This window comes from Scyliorhinus torazame, chromosome 2, assembly GCF_047496885.1.
Source record: "Scyliorhinus torazame isolate Kashiwa2021f chromosome 2, sScyTor2.1, whole genome shotgun sequence".
Lineage (NCBI taxonomy): Eukaryota > Metazoa > Chordata > Chondrichthyes > Carcharhiniformes > Scyliorhinidae > Scyliorhinus > Scyliorhinus torazame.
In genome coordinates this window covers 111,432,945-111,459,606 of record NC_092708.1, presented here as the reverse complement: position 1 = coordinate 111,459,606, position 26,662 = coordinate 111,432,945, and the positions used below count along the sequence as shown (strand labels likewise).

Here is a 26,662-nt window from a genome sequence, read left to right as displayed (position 1 = left end):
TGAATGTCGGGGCTGAGCAGGTGGTCAGGAGTATCGCCTTCTGTCGGTCGTCTCCAACAATGCCATTTGCTTGGAAAAAATACCGCACCTGTTCAGAATACTGGACCCAGTCGTCTAGACCTGCGTCAAATGCCTCCATCCCTCCAAAAAGCAGCATTTTCAAACACCTGCTGACCTTGCTCCCATGCTGTGGTATTCCGGAGTGGTCAGGACATCCAGAATCACAGCCAGTGTTTTCCTTGTCACCAGTATAAACGCTTAGGAAGCCCAAGAATGTAAGTTAAACAGGATTTAGTAAACCAATACAAAAGTAAAGGCCGCAACACAGTTTACAGTTCAAAGGTCCTTACCTGGACTACCAGTCACGCTGGTCCTAGACTGGGCTGGAATTTATTCGCCGAATTTACGAGTCCCAGCTGCACAGTCCTCCACCCATATGAGGGAGCTCGTTTTCCACGAGTCCCATTGAGAGATCAATTGAGGTATCCCTTTGGGTCTCGTGAGAGTTACTACATAAAGGATGCATACATTTCAGAACCCTTGATTCAATCTTTTAGCTTTAAGCATCTACATACCTTTCATTTGGTACTGGAGTCCTGTAGGAGCTGCGTGCCGTAATCCCATTGGATTTGCTTCCTAAAATGTCTCCAGCAAGACTCAAGATACACAAGAAGTATATGTTAACGATTTTAAATGCCCCAACCCCAAGGAATCTGGTGAGGTCATGCAACCTGCCCAAATAGTGTAAAGAGTGGCACAGAAAATGCATTCTTTGTCGTCCCTTTCCTCCTCCTCCTGATCAAGGAATTGGCCCTGTTGTTTATTGCATTCTTTTTTTTTTAAATTTAGAGTACCCAATTCATTTTTTCCAATTAAGGGGCAATTTAGTGTGGCCAATTAGCCTACACTGCACATCTTTGGGTTGTGGGGGTGAAACCCACGCAAACACAGGGAGAATGTGCAACGTCCACACGGACAGTGACCCAGAGCCAGGATCGAACCTGGGCCCTCAGCACCGTGAGGCAGCAGTGCTACCACTGCGCCACTGTGCTGCCCCTTTATTGTGTTCTTATCTTGTTATTGCAGTGTATCAATACATTTTTAAAATTCATTTCCATCCTGAACTTGAATTGACCATGCACTAGCCCAGGGTATCGTGACAAAGAACATTGATGCAATGTATCTATCTGAGGCAACTGTGCCAGTATCTACAGGAGTGACCTTACAGTTTGTGAATGTACTATTTACTTTTCAATACAGCTATTTAAACATGAAGAGTATTTTAGTTGTTCTAAATACTTTATTCATGTGGCTAATTTTTAATTCAATGTTTTCATAGGAGTGGCAAGGATGCCTTCTTCGCAGAAATTTGGTTCTGTAGCACAACTTCCTGATGTTCTGAAGATGTATACAAAAGACTGCATTAAGGCTCAGCCTGCAGATATTATTCAATGGTCTACAGAGTAGGTTACATTTGTAAGCTAAGTTTTTTAGCATGTATTTTTATCTTATTTTATTTTATGGTGGCTTTTAATTTTGCATTATGACCAAGTAGATACACTGTGATGGTCGATAATAGAGGGAAAATTAGGTATAGGGTTGTTGCTGATTGGGAATTGAGATTGTGTTTACTGATATCTGGGTAGATGAATCATTTACTGACAGACTGGACTCAAACGGCTGTATGAGGAGTTTGACTCTTCCTTCTTGTCCACATCTTCCTCCTCCTCAGCTGGTCACCATATAACTTGTGGCAAGAGTTGACCCTCCTGATTGCGAGATTGTGCAGTATGCAGCAGATATTCATAGATTTTGAAACGTACTTAGCCGAAGTACTGCAGGACTTGCCTAGAGAAATCTAGGTAATAGTAGCATTATTTAAGTAATTAAATGGTCTGCTCTATTACATTTCAAGTGGTTGCTGTTAAGTAATGCGTGAAGAGACATTGTAATTAGTTGTCTCATTTATGTTAAGTATCCATTAATTGACACTGATATGTAAAGGGGCTTCAGGTGGCCTCTGTCAGGTGATATTGTTAGAGTTTTGTGCAGAGGCCGTGGAAGTGAAATAAATGGTGTTTGGTGAAAAGGAACAGAACTTTTGACTCTTAATACAATGGTAACTAAAACGTATAACAATGGTAGCAGAGGATGGTTGCTGTGCAAATGTGAAGGTTTTAAAGATACAACTTTTCCTGATCAAACCAAGGAGTGAGTGAGAAGGAAAAAAAAAGATACATGGCTGAACCCAGGATAAAGATGGCTGGATATGACTATCCCCCCTTATTTTCTGAAAGTGAATCGTACGACCAATGGAGAAGTGCAGTAGTTATGTGGACTAAGGTAACTGCGTTGGGAAAGAGAAAACAAGGTATGGTATTGGCTCTTTCTCTACCTTATGACAGTAAAATCCGAAACACAGTGCTTTCTGAGCTGGAATTGGAAGAGTTAGACTCAGAAGAAGGTCTGGAGACTCCATTACAATATATGGATAAGATTTACAAGAAAGATGACTTGTTAAGTGCGAATGAAGCATGGTCGGAATTTGATAAGTTCAGGAACATAGAGGAATTCTCCATGGAAGACTATAGGGGCTGTTTAGCACAGGGCTAAATCGCTGGCTTTGAAAGCAGACCATGGCAGGCCAGCAGCACGGTTCGATTCCCGTAACATCCTCCCTGAACAGGCGCCGGAATGTGGCGACTAGGGGCTTTTCACAGTAACTTCATTTGAAGCCTAGTTGTGACAATAAGCGATTTTCATTTCATTTCATAATGGAAATTGGCAGACTATATAAAAGGCTGCAGAAACACAACCTGGAATTGCCAGTCTGTGTTGGCCTTTAAATTACTTGACTGTGCTAGAGTGAGCAACATGGATAGGCACCTGGTTTTGACAGGAGTTCAGTTTACGGATGAGGATACCATATTCGATCAGATGACAAAAGCTTTAAAGAAGTTTCTGGGGAAACATTCGATTCCGATGGCTCTGATGACTCAAATAGGTCAGTTTGCTATAAAGCAGAATATGGAAGATACACTACTAACAGGACGGCGAAATTGTACGGCTACGAACAGGGCCCAAGACTATAGAAGGAGACGAGACAAGGAAATTATGAAGACAGAAACCCAGTTCGAACTTACAGTAGGAAGATGAACCCCAGAAATGCACGGGGCATGATAAATCGATGTTTTCGATGTGACTCTCAATACCATTATGTCTTCAACTGTCCAAAACGTTATGATAGAGTGTTTGAAGCGACACATGACACGGAAGAGTCAGAAGAGGAAAAAGATAGTGTTCAGAGAGAAGACATTGTCCTATTAACAGGCAGTTTTACACCGGTAATGAGGATGTTGGTTGCAGAATCCTTCAATTGTGCTGTATTGGACAGTGGTTGCACATCTACTGTGTGTGGAATTGACTGGTTAAAATGTTACCTGGACTCCTTGAATGCTGAAAGTCGTAACATGGTTAAGGAATTTGAAAGTTCCACAAGTTTCAGGTTTGGGGATGATAATACTCTGAAGTTGCTGAAAAGAGTGGTGATCCCTTGCAATATTGCCGGAGTGAATCATTTCATTAGCACGGATGTTGTATCAAGTGAGATACCTTTGCTTCTGAGCAGACCGTTGATGAAGAAAGCACACATGAAACTGAATATGGAACAGGATAAGGCAACAGTTTTTGGAAAGACGGTGGACTTACAATTTACACAATCGGGACACTATTGTATTCCATTACTGAAAATAATATTTCAAGTAGAGTGGTTAAGGATGTGTTAATGGCAGTTGAAAATGGGACTTTCGCTGATAAAAAGCTTGTTGTATTAAAACTGCATAGGCAATTTGCACATCCGTCTCCTCGGAGGCTGAAAACTTTATTAAAGGATGCAGGGGTAAGGGATGAAGGCAATACTAAACTGATAGAACAGGTTAGTGATTGCTGTGAAGTTTGTAGGAAGTACAGAAGGACACCAGCACAACCGATAGTAACCCTACCTTTGGCCAGGGATTTATTAAAGGATGCAGGGGTAAGGGATGAAGACAATACTAAACTGATAGAACAGGTTAGTGATTGCTGTGAAGTTTGTAGGAAGTACAGAAGGACACCAGCACAACCGATAGTAACCTTACCTTTGGCCAGGGATTTTAACGACATTGTGGCTGTGGACCTTAAGATCTGGGATAAGGCCATTTTTCCGAAAGGACAACTACCAAAAGTTGGTACCAAGGTGACATACTTGCCTGAAGGGTCTAGTCAATGGAAGGATGCAACTGTTATTAGAGCAGGGAAGGCCACTGGAAAGTATAAACATTGGTTGAATGTACAGCATTCAGGAGAGGGAGTTATGACAATGGATTGGGAAAACGAAGTTCAAAAATGGAGGGCAGAGAAAGGGGACAAAGAGCTCTACCTCATAGATGGATTTGCACGGAAAAGGTTCTTCCGGATGGAACTTATAAGGCAAAGGCCAGGCTAGTGGCAAGGGGATTTGAAAAAAGCTTAGAAGATCAGGATTTAAGGATAGATTCACCTAAAGCAGGAAAGGTTAATTTTAAAGATCTTCTTTTAGGCACAAAGGCATGGGAATGCAAATCTATAGATATGAAAGCTGCCTTCTTGCAGGGGCATCAGCTCCAGAGAGACATTTTTCTCCGTCCTCCTAAAGAAGCAGCTAACACAGAAGGGGTATTCTGGAAGTTGAATAAATGTGTATGTGGTTTAAATGTTGCATCTAGAGTCTGGTATTTTTCGGTAAGGTCAGTTTTGTTAAAGTTAGGCTGTTACCAGTTGAAAGTAGATCCGGTCATGTTTTACTGGCACTATAAAGGGAACCTTTCTGGCATTTTTATGATGCATGTCAAATAATTTTTTGTGGGGTGGGACCAGTGATTTTGAAGCTATGATAATCTCTGGTTGAGGAAAGAATTCAGGGTTGGAAGTCAGGCTTAGAACATAGAACATAGAACAATACAGCGCAGTACAGGCCCTTCGGCCCACGATGTTGCATCGAAACAAAAGCCATCTAACCTACACTATGCCATTATCATCCATATGTTTATCCAATAAACTTTTAAATGCCCTCAATGTTGGCTAGTTCACTACTGTAGCAGGTAGGGCATTCCACGGCCTCACTACTCTTTGCGTAAAGAACCTACCTCTGACCTCTGTCCTATATCTATTACCCTTCAGTTTAAAGTTATGTCCCCTCATGCCAGCCATTTCCATCCACGGGAGAAGGCTCTCACTGTCCACCCTATCCAACCCCCTGATCATTTTGTATGCCTCTATTAAGTCTCCTCTTAACCTTCTTCTCTCCAACGAAAACAACCTCAAGTCCATCTACCTTTCCTCATAAGATTTTCCCTCCATACCAGGCAACATCCTGGTAAATGTCCTCTGCACCCGCTCCAAAGCCTCCACGTCCTTCCTATAATGCGGTGACCAGAACTGTACGCAATACTCCAAATGCGGCCGTACCAGAGTTCTGTACAGCTGCAACATGACCTCCCGACTCCGGAACTCAATCCCTCTACCAATAAAGGCCAACACTCCATAGGCCTTCTTCACAACCCTATCAACCTGGGTGGCAACTTTCAGGGATCTATGTACATGGACACCTAGATCCCTCTGCTCATCCACACTTTCAAGAACTTTACCATTAGCCAAATATTCCGCATTCCTGTTATTCCTTCCAAAGTGAATCACCTCACACTTCTCTACATTAAACTCCATTTGCCATCTCTCAGCCCAGCTCTGCAGCTTATCTATATCCCTCTGTAACCTGCTACATCCTTCCACACTATCGACAACACCACCGACTTTAGTATCGTCTGCAAATTTACTCACCCACCCTTCTGCGCCTTCCTCTAGGTCATTGATAAAAATGACAAACAGCAACGGCCCCAGAACAGATCCTTGTGGTACTCCACTTGTGACTGTACTCCATTCTGAACGTTTACCATCAACCACCACCCTCTGTCTTCTTTCAGCTAGCCAATTTCTGATCCACATCTCTAAATCACCCTCAATCCCCAGCCTCCGTATTTTCTGCAATAGCCTACCGTGGGGAACCTTATCAAACGCTTTGCTGAAATCCATATACACCACATCAACTGCTCTACCCTCATCTACCTGTTCAGTCACCTTCTCAAAGAACTCAATAAGGTTTGTGAGGCATGACCTACCCTTCACAAAGCCATCCGGTGCATTTAAATATATTGGACTGGAAATTGGACAGACTAAGTTAGGGGCAACTTTACATCAGCAATCTTATTTGGAAAGCATCAGCCCAATAGCAATTAGTCGTGGCCGGGTTGGCCGGGTTTTCACAAAAGGATGCAAGGTTTCAAAGATGGAAAAAGAGCAACTGCAAAGTTTAATTGGGCAACTGAATTGGTTAGGTAGACAGACTAGACCGGGCGTGAGTTTTGATGTCTTAGAGTTGAGTACAAAAATGAATGATCACCAAGTGGAAGACATAATAAGAGCAAATAAAGCGTTTGGCCAAACTAAAAATGCAGGAGCATGTTTTGAGGTTCCCGGTTTTAGGTGACCGACCGTAGGCACTTGAAATTCATAGTTTATAGTGATGCATCCTATGCAAATCAAGCACAGGAGGTTTTATAATTTTCCTCTTGGGGAACAATGGTAAATGTTGTCCTCTTGTGTGGGAAACAAAGAAAATAAGGAAAGTGGTCGAAAGCACTTTGGCTTCTGAGACGTTAAGCTTTGTAGAGGCGGAAGATATGGCCTTTTATATAAGTATGATATTGACAGAAATTTTGGGATTAGGGGATTTGGGTAATATACCTATTGACTGTCACATTGACAATAAATCCCTGTGGGAAAATGTGCACTCTACAAAAAGTGTCAATGAAACGAGGTTACGGATAGACATCGCAAGTTTGAAGCAGATGTTGGACAGAGGGGAAAGAACAAAAATTTAATGGGTCGACAGGAGCCATCAACTGTCAGACTGTTTTACGAAAAGTGGGGCGAGTTCACAGAAACTTTTGGATATTGTTAATGAAGGGCGCTTGTTTCTGTGACTGTTTTTTTTTTCTTTCTCGTCCAAACAAAAAGAAAGGGGGGGAAATCATGTGTGTGTTTTTGAGTTTCTTGAAATTTTGTTTTCACCTAATTTTTTTTTTTCTCCAAGGAAAGGGAGACTGTTAAGTAATGGGTTAAGAGACATTGCAATTAGTTGTCTCATTTATGTTATGTATCCATTAATTGACACTGATATGTAAAGGGGCTTCAAGTGGCCTCTGTCAGGTGATGTTGTTAGAGTTTTGTGCAGAGGCTGTGGAAGTGAAATAAATGGTGTTTGGTGAAAAGGAACAGGACTTTTGACTTTTAATACAACGGTAACTAAAACGTATAACAGTTGCATGGCTTTCACTATATGCATGCCGCTGACATGCATGGATTGAACATCAGTCTTAAACAATGTGAATAACCTATGATGCCACCCTCTGATTTGTCACAGAATCTTAGGATCATTGATAGCACAAAGCAGGCTATTTGCCCATCAAGCCCATTTGGCTCTCTGTGGAGCAATTTTGCCACTCTATCCCAGTAGACCTGCAAGGTTATTTCCTTTAAGTGCTCATCCAACTTTTAGGTGAATCTTTCAATCTCATTGAAATCCGTGTAAACCTGGGGTCGGATTCTCCTGAGACTAAGTGTTGGCATCAGGGCAGGATTCGTGGAGTCCCACAACAAAACTGGCACCACACCGGGATCAATTCAACGTTTGGATTAAGGTGCTAGCACCGGCGCCACATGGAACACAATCAATTCCAATGAGAAACGGTACTGGATTCGCTGGGTTCAAGATTGACACTCAGGAAGGAGGCTGGCAAACTGCAGCCACATACACACACTTCACTCCTCACACACACAATCCCAGCCAACAAGATGGCAGCAAGACGCGCGGGCCCAAGATTCACTGACACAGAACTCAGGACCCTGCTGGACGCCATGGATTAGAGGTGGGCCACCCTGTACCCTGTGGTGGGTGGAGGCTGCTAGCCACCGCCGCTCGCCCGGCCTGGGCACAGGTGGCAGAATTGATCAGCACCGTGGGCAACACCATCTGAACCGATCAGCAGTGCCATGAAAAATTGCACAATCTCCTCAGGACGGCCAGGATGAGTAGGCAGCATTGTAAGAACCCCACACACCTGTAACCCCACAACTGCCCACCCTGCTGGCAGCTGAAACCCCACCCTGCACCACATGCCGGCACCCGATTTCGGCTTGGGTCACTGTCTGTGCGGAGTCTGCACGTCCTCCCCGTGTGTGCGTGGGTTTCCTCCGGGTGCTCCGGTTTCCTCCCACAGTCCAAAGGTGTGCAGGTTAGGTGGATTGGCCGTGATAAATTGCCCTTAGTGGTGGGTGGGGTTGCTGGGTTGTGGGGATAGGGTGAGGGCTTGACCTTGGCTAGGGTGCTCTTTCCAACAGCTGGTGCAGACTCGATGGGCTGAATGGCCTCTTTCTGCACTGTTAATTCTATGATTTTATGATACCGGCCGCCATGGCTGGGTGCCCTGCCCATTGAAGCCACTCTCGGGGCCATGGAGCACAGGGAGTGGACCATCTCCGTCTTGGACTGTGCCACCACCTTCTGGGGTTGTGTCACATCAGCCAGTGACTGCGCCATCTCCCCCTGGGACTGGGCCACCTCCCTCTGTGTCTGTGCCACGTTGGTCAGCGCCTGGTCAATGCCGCTGCCGTTCCCACCCCTGGCCTGCTGTGACTGGTTCATGCTCAGAAGCGCCGCTGCGATTTCCAGGTGGCTCTGGGACATGGTCACCTGTGAGGTGGCAACCCTGTCCTGAGCCTCGGTCAGAGCCTGCACAGAATGCTCCAGGCCTTGGACAAGCTGAGCCATAGCCGAAACTGTCGTCCCCTATGTCTCCACCATGGACGCCACCTGTGCAGTGTTGACCTGGGTGGCACACATTGTCAGCACCACCTCTTGCTCCTGAAAGTGGTTGGATTCCTCCAACTGCACCTGCAGAATGCTTGCCGACAACCCCTCATGTAGTCCCTGGCTCTGCGACTGCATCTCCACTATGGGACTGTATGTTCCAGAATCCCTGTACCCGTCTGGACGGCAGCTAGTCCCTGGGATCGGCCTGCTCTCCGACCATTCGCCCCCTGGGTGCTCCTACCTCCACCTACTGTACCGGGTCAGCTGTGTGGTGGGCACCAGGTAGTTTCCCAGGAGCCTCTTCACTAAAGTGCCCAACTGAGGTGAGTATCTCTGGGATGATGGAGGGTGTTGGAGACAGCTGTGCCCGGTCACCTGCTTCATCCTCCGACACGAGCTCTGGTGTCCTGAGTCTTGGGCAGAAGGCTGGTGTCAAAGATGCTCTCAGCGTCACTGCTCAGCTCATGGAGGGCTCCGGCTGTGGCAGTGGCTTGGGGTGGGGAACTCCAGATGGACCCGCCCCATCATCAGCAGGTACTGCAAGACACAAGACAAGACGCATGATTAGACCGGGTGCCGGGCCGGAGTAGGGGTGGGCATGTGGGTGGGAATGGGGGTGGGGGTGATGTGGGGGTAGGATGGTTTTGGAGTGAGCGTGGGGCTTGGCACATGTGTCATGGGTAACAGCAACTAAGCAGAGTCTCACTTCCTCGCCTGCGGCTGAGCTCCATGTCGGTGACCTCCCGTTCCTCTGGGCCTCCTACCATGTCCAGGGCCCTCTGTTCGGCCACAGTGAGGGGCTGCAGATCCGGCGGTCCCTCTCCTGTTGTCTCTCACTCCCAGCAGTTGTGTGCAGCCTTCTCCATGGAGGCGGGGCGAGGGGGGGAAACAACAGAAAATGACAGTGTTAAGCAGTCCTATGCATGCAGCCCGGGGGTGGGCTTCAGTGGCCAGGGCACCTGGCCATGGTGGCCAGTATGAGTACCCGCATGTGGGGCAGGGCGGAGGTTCAACCGCCTTCCTGGTGGGGAGAGTGTCGGGTTACAGGTGTGTGGGAAGCGGGTTAGTACCAGGGGCACATTGCTGCCTACTCACCCTGGCTGCCCTGAGGTTTTGCAGTTTTTCCCGGCACTGCGGGCCCAACCGGATGGTATTGCCCACGGCGTTCACGGCCTCTGCCACCTGCGCCCAGACACAGCGAACGGCGGCAGCTGGTAGCCTCCTTCCCGGGCCAAGCTACAAGATCATCCGCCGCTCCTCTACCGCGTACAAGAGGGTCTCCAGCTCGGCATCAGTAAACCTCAGGGCTGCTCTCTTCACTGCCATCTTGTTGGCCGAGATGGTGTGTGTGGGGAGTGAAGTGTATTTTTGATGCTGCAGCTTGTCAACCTTTGAGTGTGAATCGCGAACCTGGCGTACCTGGCACCATTTCTCATTAGAATCAATCATGTTCCACATGGTGCCTGTGCTAGCCCCTTAGCAGTAGTGAAATCGGTCCAGGTGTGGCACCAGTTGTTCTGTCGTGGAAGTCCACAAATTCTGTGTTGGTGTCAACACTTAGTCTCAGAGATGGAGAATCCCAGCCCATATGTTTCTTATTTTTTAACTGAAAATGATAATTAACTTTAGTTTGAATAGAAAATAGCTTCATTTTTTTTAATCTACCAAATAAAAAAGTATACATAATGAAGTCTTTTGATTGATTTTGTGGAGAGTATTGTTCTAAATGTTCTTTCTGTAGTTACTTTCGAAATCTGTCAAATGGAGGATACCGTCCAGGAAGATCAAGGGACGAAAGATCGTCATCCCTGCCCCCCTGCAAACCAACACTTACACCTGGTTTATTACGGGCCTTACATGCACAAGTAAGAAAGCATAGTTTTTCTTTTAAAATTATGTATCTGTTAATTGTAAACATGCTATCTTAAAGTCTATCTTGCTTACAAAAAATAATCATATTTTGATTGTTTTGTTGATATATTAAAATGTTCTTTCTATTTTACATTATTTCTATTTGAGTCAGTTGTATTGAATTATTATAATATTTGGCATATGTAATGTGTACTAATATTATCTTTGGTAAAAGATATTGTAAAGTTTCACTCAGCTAAATACCCAATAAGTGAACATTTCTGTTACGTTAGCACTCAAAATCCAATACAATATTCTATGTATAGTGTCAAGTTATTTAATTAAAGCATTGTCTAAAGTAGTATTTAAACACTGTAATAAAAAACATGCATACAAATTTAAGAAAAATGTTTTGAATGAGAAGGAATTTATTCTTGCAGGCTGTGGATATGTGAAATATATATTCAGTTAAAGGTTGTTGCTGTGACTATAAAAGCTTTAAAAAGATCTTGGGGGTTACCTGTTTCACCCCATGATTCATAAATAGATACAAAAGCAATCAGGAAGACCTACACACCTAATGGTAATTTTGAGGGCTCAAAGTAATCCCAATCTCATACAAGTCACCAAATTGCAGCTCAGCCACCGAATGATTGCCTTTGGTTTATTACACGACTTGTATTTCAAAAGCCTGGTGTATGTTTCATGTAAAAGACCAACAGTGTTCACAAGTGTGCACGCAGTGAGAGTCTTTATTGAATTGATTAGAAATGGCAGCCTTTTAGGCAGCTTGCCACATGGCAGAATCATATGACTTTGGCAAGGCACTAGTCCACTGGTAGTACACTTAGTATGATTTGCATTTTGAAAACCCAAGCATTCCCTTCATACATGAAAAAAATACAAATACCCCTTTTCCTAGTGAAGAATAAGATATTAGCGCGCATGTTTCTGTGTGACTGAGTTATCCAAGTTACCCACTATACACACACACTGTTCTCATACATTGCCAACTGTTTGTTCTACTAATCAGTCTCTGCACATGCATTGCACAAATAGGGTGGGATTCTCAACCCCTGCCTAGGCAAGCTAAATGCCACACAAGCTGCTTCCACAGTAGAAAGCCCCCGTGGTGGTGGGAGGTGCTGTAAAATTCCAGTCTTAGTCTTTAAACTATACAGGTCCTTTAATGGAATGCATGCGCTTTGACATTGGCTGGATGATTTTCCTTGCCTGGAGAGTATTATACCTGTGTCTGTTGTTGCCTTATTGACTGTTGCTGTTGTTCCATTGTGGTTGCTAGGGGCTCGTGGGCCTCTGGGATTGACAATAGTTCTGTACTCAGTATAGCTGTTGGGATCCCTTTTCCTGACCAGTCGATTGCTGTGAAGGACCAGCTTCGCTAGTTTTCGGATATGCCTGCAGTTGTGCTGGTATATTTGGTCGTTCACTTTGCATAGAATTGAGGTAACAATTTCTCTACATCTGTACCAATTTTCCATGTGTGCTGACTCCTATTGACAGCATTGAAGGTTTACACCCTTCCTACCTCTCCGATGTTCAGCTCTGGTAACGGTTTGGCTTCTTGTTGAAATGAAATTAGGCATTCTGTCGTTTCATCTTGATCTTTTCGCTAACATTTATTACTACTTTTGGTTTCAATAGCCTCTTTGCTATTGGAAGAGTTGTTTGCCTGTAGTGTGTTATTAGTCTCTGGACAGAACTGTTTCCTGTAGAACTGCTTCATTTACCTTTGGTTCGTGCATTTCATTGCATTGACGTGGGCGGCAACCATCTTGCAGTTTACTTGAATATTGTCTCCCTCTCTGGGGTCTTCAGTCTCTCATTCTGGAGTCTTTTGTTGCCCTTTCTCTGTTGGCACATTCAGGGTTACCAGCCCAAGCTTCAGTCTTGCTCCAGTTGAGATGAGTGACCATTGTACCCCATCTATAATCTGGAACTTGAGATCCTCCTTCTTGTCATTGCAATTGGTGTCAGACTAATTTATCCTCTCAGTATAAGCCTTGTGCACCATATAGCCTCAGTATAACTTTCAAGGGCTTCACTCACAGATCACCATGCTGAGCCGCTTCACATAGATCTGTGAATGTTGAATGAAGCACCAGTGTCCCTCCGATGTTTCTTCTTTGCTAGATCTGTGGTCATTATTGTAACAGTCACAAACCATTTGTCTCCTATACACTTGACTGAACCAACCTGTTGTATTGTGTATAGTTCTTCATCAGACTTGTCTGCCGTTATATCTCCAGTGGCCAGTGTATAGACTTGTTTTGTTTATTTTCTGGCCAAGCACATTTGTGCAAATGGTTTTGCTTCTTGCAATTAAAACACTGCTTGCCCTATGTTGGGCAATGCTTCTTTTCCTGTGCATGCTGTCCACCGCAGTATTTGCATCCTGCCCTTTGTGATTATTCCATTCTTTTTGCTCGGACTGTTTCGCAGCATAATGGAGCTCCTGGTCTGCTCTGCCATACATATGTTCTGGCTGGCATTTCATAACTTTTACATTTCAACACACATCTATTGCTTTCTATAGAGTTAGTTTCTCATCTTTTAATTGACACACTCTCACAGAGGGGTACACTTCCTGCCTCAAAGAGGAATGTGCTTCTCTCCTTCAACACTATAAGGAAACTGGTGACCCAGATATAACTGATCACTTGATGGAGTCCTTAGTTTCTGCCTGCCAAGCAAGATGGGAAGAGACCACCGGAAACTTGAACTTTTCCCATTCCAGCTAGAAATGCTGGAGGCTCCTGCGCCATATTGGAGCAACCCAGCAACCACTAACACCAAGCCAGTCACTTATAAATGCCAACAAGGTCGCGACCCATCCTCTCTATATGGGAAAGGCATCCTGGAGAAGAAAATGAAAAAACAAATAAAGACTGAGTAAATAGCATTTTGAAGACATTACAATTTCAGACCATGCCCTGAACCCATCACTGCAGTGGAACTGGACAACATGAGACAAAATCAAGCCTGGCTGCTGCAGGCGATGAAAACATTCTTTCTGAGTTCCTCCAACATCTTGGTCATGTGATCGCTGTTGGTTGGTTCAATCCCTCACAAGGATTAACCTGTAAAGGAATGCTGCCTAAACACTGCTGCATATCGAAACTCATCGCCACCAGCCCCCTCCCCCCACCCCCACAAGACCAAACAAAGACCCAAACTTACTTTCAAGCCACTGACCCATATCTCTGCTCTTTGTGTACTGCAAGGTCTTAGTGTGTCTAATTTTAGTGTGGCAGAGCAAGAAGAGGTGGAGAAAATCTTAAAAGTTGAATCAGCTGACTTTTGGCAAGGGTGAAGTACATGCGACCAAGTCCTTGCCCTACCCACCTTTATTCAAAATGGCTTTGAAAATAAGCTCAAAAGTGGCACTTGCCGGGTTTCTCCGTTCCAGAGACTAAGTGTTGATGCCGGGGCAGGATTCATGGAGTTCCATGACTGCAAAACTGGCGTTGCACCTGGACGATTCAACGACTGTTAAGGAGCTAGCACTGGCACCACGTGGAACACAATCGATTCCAATGAGAAACGGTGTGGGGTTCGCCAGATTTGCGATTGACACTCAGGAGACTGACAAGCTGCAGCCGCATATACACACTTCACTCCCTACACACACCATCCCAGCCAACAAGATGGCAGTGAGGAGAGGAGCCCCGAGGTTCACCAATGCGAGCTGTGGACCCTCTTGTACGCGATGGAGGAGCGGCGGATGAAATTGTACCCCGGCCCGGGAAGGAGGCTGCCAGCTGCCACCATTCACTGTGCCTGGGCGCAGATGGCAGAGAAGGTGAGCGCCATGAGCAACACCATCCAGACATGCCTGCAATGCAGGTAAAAACTGCATGACCTCATCAGGGCAGTCAGGGTGATTAGGCAGCATGGTGCCCCTGGCATGAACCCCCGCCCCACACATCCATAACCCCCCCGTGTGCCGAGCAGTGATGATGATACCAATACGGAATTGACCCATCTGCCTGAAACCCTGGACACCCTGAAGCTCGATTCCAATGTTGACACAGATTTCCCATCACAGCTATCTCCAACACCCTCCACCATCCCAGGAACACGCACCTTGGTTGGACACTTTAGTGGAGAGGCTCCTGGGATACCCTTTGGTGCATACCACACAGCTGCTCTGGTAAATCAGGTGGAGATAGGAACTCCCGAGGGGGCGGGGGCAGTCGATGGGAGGGCTGACCCCACGGATGAGCTGCGTCAAGCCGGGTTTCGGCCTTCGAGAACACAAAGTCCCATCAATAGTGGAGATGCAGTCGCAGAGCCAAGGACTACATGAGGGGTTGTAGGCGAGCATCCAGCACCTGCCGGCACAGATGGAGGAGTCCAACCACCTGCAGGAACAGGAAGTGGTGCCTATCGTTTCCATGGCCCTGGCGAGTATCCCGCCCCCAGTCGGTGAACCAGGGCACGTATCGGTGAACCTGGAGGCGGTCAGAGCCTCATGTGCGCATTGGCCCTGCTGCATCTGTTTTTTAAAAAAATATATTTATTCAAATTTTTCAACAGATTTTCAACAAACCCCCCCCCCCCAACAAAAAGAGACATGAACACAACAATCAGAAATTATACAAAAATTATACATTGGGTTTCCCCCATATACAATAACCCCCCATATGACATTCAAAAGCACCAATAGGGAAGCCCCCCCCCCACCCACACAAACTCCCCCCCCCAACAGAGACCCCCCCCCCTCCCCTGGGTTGCTGCTGCTGCTGACCTCCTCCTAACGCTCCGCGAGATAGTCTAGGAACGGTTGCTACCGCCTGAGGAACCCCTGCACAGACCCTCGCAAGGCAAACTTTATCCTCTCCAGCTTGATGAAACCTGCCATGTCATTGATCCAGGCTTCCACGCTAGGGGGCTTTGCATCTTTCCATAATAGCAAAATCCTCTGCCGGGATACCAGGGACGCAAAGGCCAGAATATCGGCCTCTTTCGCCTCCTGCACTCCCGGCCCATCCGTTACCCCAAATAATGCCAACCCCCAGCTCGGCACGACCTGGACTTTCACCACCTTGGACATAGTCCTCGCGAAACCCCTCCAAAATCCATCCAGTGCCGGGCACGACCAGAACATATGGACGTGATTTGCCGGGTTTCCCGAGCACCTCCCACATCGGTCCTCCACCCCAAAGAACCTACTCAACCTCGCCCCTGTCATATGCGCTCTGTGAGTAACTTTGATCTGTATTAGACTGAGCCTGGCGCAAGAGGAGGAAGAATTAACCCTACTCAGGGCATCAGCCCACAGACCCTCATCTATCTCCTCCCCAAGCTCCTCCTCCCACTTGCCCTGTAACTCCTCCACCGAGGCCTTCTCCTCGTCCTTCAGCTCCTGGTAAATCGCCGAAACCTTGCCTTCTCCAACCCATACACCCGAAATCACCCCGTCCTGAATCCCCTGTGCCGGGAGCAGCGGGAATTCCCTCACCTGCCGCCTCACAAACCTGCATGTACCTGAAAGCGTTTCCCGGGGGTAACCCAAACTTCTCCTCCAGCGCCCCTAGGCTCGCAAACGTCCCATCTATGAACAGGTTCCCCCATTCTTCCAATCCCTGCCCGATGCCAGTCCAAATCCCCCCATCCATCCTTCCTGGGACGAACCAATGATTTTCCCGAATCGGGGACCAAACCGAGGCTCCCACCTCACCCCTGTGTCGCCTCCACTGCCCCCAGATCTTCAACGCCGCCGCCACCACCGGACCCGTTGTGTACCTTGTCGGCGAGAGCGGCAGCAGTGCCGTCGCCAGCGCCCTCAGGCTCGTGCCCACACAGGATGCCATCTCTGACCTCTTCCACGCTACCCCCTCTCCCTCCATTACCCACTTACGGATCATCGCCACATTCGCTGCCCAAAAGTAGCCGCACAAATTCGGCAGCGCCAGCCCCTCCCTGTCCCTGCAATGCTCCAGAAACACTCTCTTCACCCTCGGGGTCTTATTCGCCCACACGAAACCCATGATGCTCCTACCTACCCGTTTGAAAAAGGCCTTGGGGATCATAATGGGGAGGCACTGGAACACAATGAGAAACTTCGGGAGGACCGTCATTTTGACCGACTGCACCCTATCCGCTAGTGAGAGTGGCAGCATATCCCATCTTTTAAAATCCCCCTCCCTCTGCTCCACCAACGGCGTCAAATTGAGATTGTGCAGGGCCCCCCAACTCCTAGCTACTTGGATCCCTAGGTACCGAAAGCTCCTTTCTGCTCTCTTCAGCGGTAGCTCGTCTATCCCCCTTCCCTGGTCCCCTGAATGCACCACAAAGAGCTCACTTTTTCCTACGTTGAGTTTATACCCCCGAAAAGTCCCCAAACTCCCTTTGGTTCCGCATGACCTCCGCCATCCCCTCCACTGGATCTGCCACATACAGCAACAGGTCGTCAGCATACAATGACACCCGGTGTTCCTCGTCCCCCCAGACCAGTCCCCTCCATTTCCTGGACTTCCTTAGTGCCATGGCCAGAGGCTCAATTGCCAGTGCAAACAACAAGGGGGACAGGGGGCACCCCTGCCTCGTCCTCCGGGACAGCCGAAAGTACTCCGACCTCCGCCGATTCGTAGCCACACTCACCACCGGGGCTCTATATAGCAGCCTGACCCAGCTGGTGAACCCTTCCCCGAACCCAAGCCCTGCTGCATCTGTTGTGTGGCCTCCCGTGCCCGTCTGGGCCCCATGACTGCCCACCCACGCCCTTCCATTCATCCTCCTCATCAGAGGAGGACTGGTGTTCATCCTTCTCCTCCAGCACATTGCCCTCTGCTGCGTGATGTTGTAGAGGACGCAGCAGGCCACCACGATGCGGGCGACCCTTTCAGCACCATACTGGAGGGCCTCTCTAGCATTCAAACATCTATTTTTTCTCCACTTCCACCATGTTTCACGTATAAGGACAGCAGTCTTCATTATTGTGAACTCAGCGAGGGTTTTTATTGAACTGATTAGAAATAGCAGCCTGGTGGTACATTGCATCATGGCAGAGTCACATGACTGTATATTGGTGGTACACTTCATGCGATTTGAATTCCTGAAGCCCAAACTCAGAGCTTATAATGCAAAATTTCAAGAGCAGGAGCAGTTGCTGGTTGACTTGCTTTCTCCTTAACTTCATGGATAAACATTGGGGACTTGGCTGTATATCAGTAACTGTTTGTGCCTGTGCTGCATTGGCTAATAATGTGCCAAAAATTGGTGGGAGGTCACGTCACTAGAATAACACATTAATGGCACACACCATAGGCGAGATTTTTCATTGGCTGGCATCAAAATCAGGAAACGCGACTGGGCGGAGAATAGGTTCGCGGTGGGCAGCGATTTAAAGCCAAATCGCAATTCTCCGTCAGCTTGACAGTGGCGTCAGTGCAGTCCATAACGCACGTACAATAAACATCGTATGCATATCATTAGCGGGCCCGACCCGGTATTCTCCAGGGCCTCCACGATTCTCCTCCTCCAATGGGCCGAGTTCCCAATGCGCAGTTCAGCTGTGCTTTTGAAAATTGTGAAACCGGCATTGTGGCTGCTGACGGAGAGAGAGGGAGTACGGAAAATGTCCAATATTGCCATAGTTTGTTGACAGTTGTGCCGCCCGCCGGGGGCTTCTGCCAGGGCTGGCCAGAGTAGCAGGGAGGGGGGGGCAGGAGGTGGGCTGTGGGATCAGGGTGGAAGGGCACTGAGCGCCAGTGCTACAGCCGGAAAGGCAGCCATGCAGCTACACATGCCGCTGACTGCCCCCTGTGAACTTTGGACCATGGGTCGTATAGGTGTGTCCCCCAGGCCACCCCCTTGGTGGGCTCTGGCCCCAGCTGACCCATCAGCTGTATGGCAAGGTCCAGCACAACCAGTGCCATCTTGTTGGCTGAGATGAGTGTGTTTGGGGAGTGACGTGTGTAAATACTGCTGCAGCTTGTCAGCCTCCTGAGTGTCAATCACGGACCCGGTGAATCCCGCACTGCTTTTCATTGGAATCGATTGAGTTCCACATGGCGCTGGTGCCAGCCCCTCCACTGTTGCTGAATCGGTCCAGGTTCGGTACCAGTTTTACTATTTTAAAGTCCACGAACCCTGCCCAGGCATCAACACATTGGGCGCGATATTCTGGCCTCGTTACACTCGCGTTCAAGTGTAACGTGTCCGGAAAAAAGTGGGAGAGGCCAGAAACAGGAACCGCGCCAGGTGCCAAACAGCTTGCAATGCAACCAGCCTGCTCCCATAGGCAAATTCGGAATCTCGCCATCGCGTGACGAGAAATCAATTATCACCACTTAAGGCCCATTTCCATACAATTAATGAGAGCCACTTGTCATCCAACTGCTTCCCCAGCAAGTGCTCATGCTGGCGCGATTGGTACTTCTTTTTTGAAACGTGAACCTGACAGAAGGGCTTCTGTGGTGAGCCGAGGAGTGGAGTAACAATCTTTGTGCACAGGCAAAGAGGCTGGGGGTGCTGGCTTTGCCACCCCTGTGCTCGACGGGGATAGGGGGACCCTCCGCAGGGGTGGACAACTGGGGGGTCAATCGCTCAAGGTACCACCATGCCATCTCATGGATCCTAGGCCCATGCCGCGGCAACCCCTGCCCCTGCTTGTCTGCCCAACCGATCACCCATAATCCACACCGACTGCTGAGGCTTCTGACTGCGCGGCTGAAGGCTTTCACAAATAGGGAATTGGTAATTGTGGTTAATTCAGCACTTGACATATGCCAGGTGGGTTCCCTTGAGTAGGCGGGCCAGGTGGGTTCCCGTGGGTAGGCGGGCCATGTAGCATGTGGGAGTCAATGCCTAGCATTCCAGTCAAACCTTGATGCCTGGACACTGTGTGGAGGTCAACACCACACACGCAGCAGCTAACATCTGAACACCCAGGGAATGGGACACAGCTCCCAGGAGACGGCCACGGCCTGAGAATGTGTTGGTGCCACCGTGAGGAGGAGTTGTCTGGAGAGACAGGTAAAGGGTCCTGGAGTCAGCACGCATTGTGGAAGAAAGTGACAGAGGCATCATAATGTTTTTGCAAAGAATTGTTTAATGTGCTGTACAATACCCTATTCCCGATAGTGCGTCCCCATCCCCTACCTAACTCCTCCCCCCTACCGCAGTGCCCTCAGTGATGCTCACCGTGCTTGGCCCTTCTAGATCTACCATTACGTCTTGGTGTTTCCCCAGGATGCAAATCTGAGGTGAGGGCAGCCAGCTGCTTACCTCGCCCATCAAGGTCGGCCTGGTGCTGGGTGCCATCCCCCAGTGCAGCAGACATACTGCCGAGACCCTCAGCCATGGCTGTCACCGGCTGTGCGACGCCTTGGGCACCTTCACTCATGGTGCCGACGTCATGCACCAGGTTCTCCACTGCAGTGGCCACCCTAGCAGTGTTGGCCTCGGTGCCACTCATTGCCAGCGCCATCGGCTATGGATCTGCCGGAGTAAAGCTGACATCTCCCTCTGCGCATCCTGGACACAATGTCTCCATCAGCTCCGGGAAACTCTGTGCCAGGGGATCAGCATCAGGCTGGGGCCCAGCTGAGTCCAGGAATCCAGCAGATCTCCGACTGCTGTCTTGCCTGAGGGTTCCTGCCTCCACTAGATGTACATCAGCAGCAGTGTGGTGCTCACCAGATTGTGCCCCAGAAGCCTGACCACTAACATTTTGCACGGTGGTGTGTGTATCAACGTTGGTGGAGGGTGGGGAATGACAGCTGTGCCCTGTGTGAAGGGAGGGTTGGGGTGGGGGGAGGGTTGGAGGGGGAGGGGAATGGAGAGAGGGTTGAGGTTGCCTGGGGGTATGCTCCCTTGGGGGTTTGGGGGGTCGGACGTTGGTGTCTACTCACTCTGGCTGCCCGGTGTAGGTCGTTGACCTTCTTCCGACACTGAAGGCCAGTTCTCCTGGTCACACTGCCCGAGCTGACTGCTGCCGCCACCCTGTGTGGCTCACCCTCCAGGACCCTTGGGGGAACAGGACATCCCTCCTGGTCTCCACCGCGTCCAGGGGCCTCCCCAGGCTAACATCCCTGAATCTTGGGGCCTGTCTTCTCGGTGCCATTGTTACGAGCTGGCTGGGGTTAGCTGAGCAAGTGCAGCCTAAGTGTTGCTCGACCCTGTTAGCGGGGGCTGGCAAGCGCGGTGCCAGCGAAACAGCTGGCGAGCCGGCATTCGGGTGAGAATCCCCTGAGGCCTCGTTAAGTGGACCAATAACGTTGAATTGTGTTGCTGGCCTCGCTGGGCTGAGCGCCGGGAAACAGGCGGTAATTCCCGCTTGCTACAGCACTTGGAAATTTTTCTGGAGTATCGCGTTCTTAGTCTCAGGAATGGAGAATCCAGCCCCATTCATTAATTTGTAAAAATTCAGCAACTTACTCAGTAATATGAAGTCTTCTCTTCCATAGATTTCTTGACTGCTCTACCATTTTCTTCACCAAAGTTGATAAATGTGTGTTTTCATGGCGAGGGTTCCTCTTGAACTTTATTGTGAATTTGAAACATTGTCATGGGCTAATCCCACTGCAAGCTGTAAATCAGTGTCATAAAAGGCCCTAGTAATGACATGACTTATGGTTATCACATGAAACTCAACCTTGGAGGCCATAAGACAGACAGTGCAGCTGTGAAGTCTCACCCCAGCAGGGAGTGAATTGTTTCTAGTGATTTTTATCTGCCTGGCCAGTCAGTTTATGACAGACATGCCATTGTTAGATTTCTGATAATATTCATAAGAGCAATAAATTGCTTACCCATTTGGTAGTCTATTATTGCTGATCATGATGGATGACTTAGAAGAGGAACAGAAGGAGCTATCATGGCCGAAAGCGGACCAAACATACCTATTCTTCCACCAGAGAGTCTACAATGTCCTCTGAGGCAATGTTGCAAGAGCTCTCCAGGCACTGGCTGCAGCCAGACAGCCATTCACTGCAGACCAGGAGCATTAGTCTGGCTCCTATTCAAGATTCTACCGAGGTCAGAATGTTACAGCGAAGACAATATTATAATTCACTGCTCATTTACAGAACAAAGGAGGAATCTGGAGCCAGTCTTTCCTTGACATAGGTTTATTCACATAACCTGCAGAACACAGGCACATACTCCTTTTACCTCCTCCACACAGGTGGAAACCAGTTCTTAAGTATATTTAAGAATAATTCCCTAACCTTTCCTCATTAAGTAACAGCTGCTTTCACGTACAATTGGAGCAAGCGCTTCATTATGACAGGATTACAACATTAACAGATTCCATTCTATCTTAAAATTAACAAGTATATATTTAGAGACAACATTTAAGAAAAATTGGAAAAAGAGAAATTAACCATCTGTCATAGCCTGCTGCACGGGAACACTGGGTGGGAACAATTGTCTTTCCCGTGTCCCTTGCAGAGTACTAGATCCCTTGTTAAGCTGTAGGGAAACTCAATCTATGTTTCAGCGGGAGCGGTGCGTTAGTAATTTCTGAGAGACCTTCACAGGAGCAGGCTAGTCAATTTCAGCAGTAAACACTTACCTGGTCCCGTTTTCGGTCCCTCTTTGCTGTTTTTTTTTAAATTTTAGTGTTTAAGGCGGGAACAGGAAGTTCGACCCGCGGACTTCTGGGAAGACCCTCACCAATAAATTCTGGTGGAGAGTAAACCCGAGACACTACACGTGTAGTGTCTCCCACCCGCCCTCCTCCTCTAACCTAATAATAAAACCCATTGTTGTGAGGTAAGTACCATATTTTATTATTATTATTATTATTTTTTTAAATTTAATTTAGTTGTTAGCCAGATCTTGGTAGAAAGTTAGAGGGATGGCAGGGAAGGGAGTGCAATGTTCCTCCTGCAGGATGTTTGAGGTGAGGGATGCCGTTAGTGTCCCTGCTGATTTTACCTGCAGGAAGTGCTGCCATCTCCAGCTCCTCCAAGACCGAGTGAGGGAACTGGAGCTGGAGTTGGAAGAACTTCGGATCATTCGGGAGGCAGAGGGGGTCATAGATAGCAGCTTCAGGGAATTCGTTACACCAAAGATTGGAGATAGATGGGTAACTGTAAGAGGGACTGGGAAGAAGCAGTCAGTGCAGGGATCCCCTGCGGTCGTTCCCCTGAGAAACAAGTATACCGCTTTGGATACTTGTGGGGGGGGGGGAGACTTACCAGGGGTGAGCCATGGGGTACGGGCCTCTGGCACGGAGTCTGTCCCTGTTGCTCAGAAGGGAAGGCGGGAGAGGAGCAGAGCATTAGTAATTGGGGACTCGATAGTCAGGGGCACAGATAGGAGATTTTGTGGGAGCGTGAGAGACTCACGTTTGGTATGTTGCCTCCCAGGTGCAAGGGTACGTGATGTCTCGGATCGTGTTTTCCGGGTCCTTAGGGGGGAGGGGGAGCAGCCCCAAGTCGTGGTCCACATTGGCACTAACGACATAGGTAGGAAAGGGGACAAGGATGTCAGGCAGGCTTTCAGGGAGCTAGGATGGAAGCTCAGAACTAGAACAAACAGAGTTGTTATCTCTGGGTTGTTGCCCGTGCCACGTGATAGTGAGATGAGGAATAGGGAGAGAGAGCAATTAAACACGTGGCTACAGGGATGGTGCAGGCGGGAGGGATTCAGATTTCTGGATAACTGGGGCTCTTTCTGGGGAAGGTGGGACCTCTACAGACAGGGTGGTCTACATCTGAACCTGAGGGGCACAAATATCCTGGGGGGGAGATTTGTTAGCGCTCTTTGGGGGGGTTTAAACTAATGCAGCAGGGGCATGGGAACCTGGATTGTAGTTTTAGGGTAAGGGAGAATGAGAGTATAGAGGTCAGGAGCACAGATTTGACTTTGCAGGAGGGGGCCAGTGTTCAGGTAGGTGGTTTGAAGTGTGTCTACTTCAATGCCAGGAGTATACGAAATAAGGTAGGGGAACTGGCAGCATGGGTTGGTACCTGGGACTTCGATGTTGTGGCCATTTCGGAGACATGGATAGAGCAGGGACAGGAATGGATGTTGCAGGATCCGGGGTTTAGGTGTTTTAGTAAGCTCAGAGAAGGAGGCAAAAGAGGGGGAGGTGTGGCGCTGCTAGTCAAGAGCAGTATTACGGTGGCGGAGAGGATGCTAGATGGGGACTCATCTTCCGAGGTAGTATGGGCTGAGGTTAGAAACATGAAAGGAGAGGTCACACTGTTGGGAGTCTTCTATAGGCCTCCAAATAGTTCTAGGGATGTAGAGGAAAGGATGGCGAGGATGATCCTGGATAAGCGCGAAAGTAACAGGGTAGTTATTATGGGAGACTTTAACTTTCCAAATATTGACTGGAAAAGATATAGTTCGAGTACATTAGATGGGTCGTTTTTTGTACAGTGCGTGCAGGAGGGTTTCCTGGCACAATATGTTGACAGGCCAGCAAGAGGCGAGGCCACGTTGGATTTGGTTTTGGGTAATGAACCAGGCCAGGTGTTGGATTTGGAGGTAGGAGAGCACTTTGGGGACAGTGACCACAATTCGGTGACGTTTACGTTAATGATGCAAAGGGATAATTATACACCGCAGGGCAAGAGTTATAGCTGGGGGAAGGGCAATTATGATGCCATTAGACGTGACTTGGGGGGGATAAGGTGGAGAAGTAGGCTGCAAGTGTTGGGCACACTGGATAAGTGGAGCTTGTTCAAGGATCAGCTACTGCGTGTTCTTGATAAGTATGTACCGGTCAGGCAGGGAGGAAGGCGTCGAGCGAGGGAACCGTGGTTTACCAAAGAGGTGGAATCTCCTGTTAAGAGGAAGAAGGAGGCCGATGTGAAGATGAGGTGTGAAGTTTCAGTTGGGGCGATGGATAGTTACAAGGTAGCGAGGAAGGATCTAAAGCGAGAGCTAAGACGAGCAAGGAGGGGACATGAGAAGTATTTGGCAGGTAGGATCAAGGAAAACCCAAAAGCTTTCTATAGGTATGTCAGGAATAAGCGAATGACTAGGGAAAGAGTAGGACCAGTCAAGGACAGGGATGGGAAGTTGTGTGTGGAGTCTGAAGAGATAGGCGAGATACTAAATGAATATTTTTCGTCAGTATTCACTCAGGAAAAAGATAATGTTGTGGAGGAGAATGCTGAGACCCAGGCTAATAGAATAGATGGCATTGAAGTACGTAGGGAAGAGGTGTTGGCAATTCTGGACAGGCTGAAAATAGATAAGTCCCCGGGTCCTTATGGGATTTATCCTAGGATTCTCTGGGAGGCCAGGGAAGCGATTGCTGGACCTATGGCTTTGATTTTTATGTCATCATTGGCTACAGGAATAGTGCCAGAGGACTGGAGGATAGAAAATGTGGTCCCTTTGTTCAAAAAGGGGAGCAGAGACAACCCCGGCAACTATAGACCGGTCAGCCTCACGTCTGTAGTGGGTAAAGTCTTGGAGGGGATTATAAGAGACAAGATTTATAATCATCTAGATAGGAATAATATGATCAGGGATAGTCAGCATGGCTTTGTGAAGGGTAGGTTATGCCTCACAAACCTTATCGAGTTCTTTGAGAAGGTGACTGAACAGGTAGACGAGGGTAGAGCAGTTGATGTGGTGTATATGGATTTCAGCAAAGCGTTTGATAAGGTTCCCCACGGTAGGCTATTGCAGAAAATACGGAGGCTGGGGATTGAGGGTGATTTAGAGATGTGGATCAGAAATTGGCTAGCTGAAAGAAGACAGAGGGTGGTGGTTGATGGGAAATGTTCAGAATGGAGTTCAGTTACAAGTGGAGTACCACAAGGATCTGTTCTGGGGCCGTTGCTGTTTGTCATTTTTATCAATGACCTAGAGGAAGGCACAGAAGGGTGGGTGAGTAAATTTGCAGACGATACTAAAGTCGGTGGTGTTGTCGATAGTGTGGAAGGATGTAGCAGGTTACAGGGGGATATAGATAAGCTGCAGAGCTGGGCTGAGAGGTGGCAAATGGAGTTTAATGTAGAGAAGTGTGAGGTGATTCACTTTGGAAGGAATAACAGGAATGCGGAATATTTGGCTAATGGTAAAGTTCTTGGAAGTGTGGATGAGCAGAGGGATCTAGGTGTCCATGTACATAGATCCCTGAAAGTTGCCACCCAGGTTGATAGGGTTGTGAAGAAGGCCTATGGAGTGTTGGCCTTTATTGGTAGAGGGATTGAGTTCCGGAGTCAGGAGGTCATGTTGCAGCTGTACAGAACTCTGGTACGGCCGCATTTGGAGTATTGCGTACAGTTCTGGTCACCGCATTATAGGAAGGACGTGGAGGCTTTGGAGCGGGTGCAGAGGAGATTTACCAGGATGTTGCCTGGTATGGAGGGAAAATCTTATGAGGAAAGGCTGATGGACTTGAGGTTGTTTTCGTTGGAGAGAAGAAGGTTAAGAGGAGACTTAATAGAGGCATACAAAATGATCAGGGGGTTGGATAGGGTGGACAGTGAGAGCCTTCTCCCGCGGATGGAAATGGCTGGCACGAGGGGACATAGCTTTAAACTGAGGGGTAATAGATGTAGGACAGAGGTCAGAGGTAGGTTCTTTACGCAAAGAGTAGTGAGGCCGTGGAATGCCCTACCTGCTACAGTAGTGAACTCGCCAACATTGAGGGCATTTAAAAGTTTATTGGATAAACATATGGATGATAATGGCATAGTGTAGGTTAGATGGCTTTTGTTTCGGTGCAACATCGTGGGCCGAAGGGCCTGCACTGCGCTGTATCGTTCTATATTCTATGTTCTATGTTGTATATAAAGTCGGCTAATTCGGCATCGACTGTTAGGACTCGGTTGGAAACTACTGGGAGCTGTGTATTATAGCCTTGTAAATAAAGCTACGTTTCTTTGATACAATTCTGTGTGGACTCTCCATGACTTCATAAAA

General features: G+C 48.0%; 1 protein-coding gene across 1 annotated transcript in view; it reads left to right on the top strand.

Moving 5' to 3' along the window:
* Positions 1-26,662, top strand: part of LOC140407786 (ropporin-1-like) — a 170,205-nt gene that overhangs the window by 63,096 nt on the left and 80,447 nt on the right. Inside the window, exons 2-3 of the mRNA XM_072495049.1 lie at positions 1,340-1,463; positions 10,686-10,809. Coding sequence (XP_072351150.1) covers positions 1,351-1,463; positions 10,686-10,809 — 237 coding nt within the window. The 5' untranslated portion in view covers positions 1,340-1,350. The remainder of the gene's footprint in view (positions 1-1,339; positions 1,464-10,685; positions 10,810-26,662) is intronic.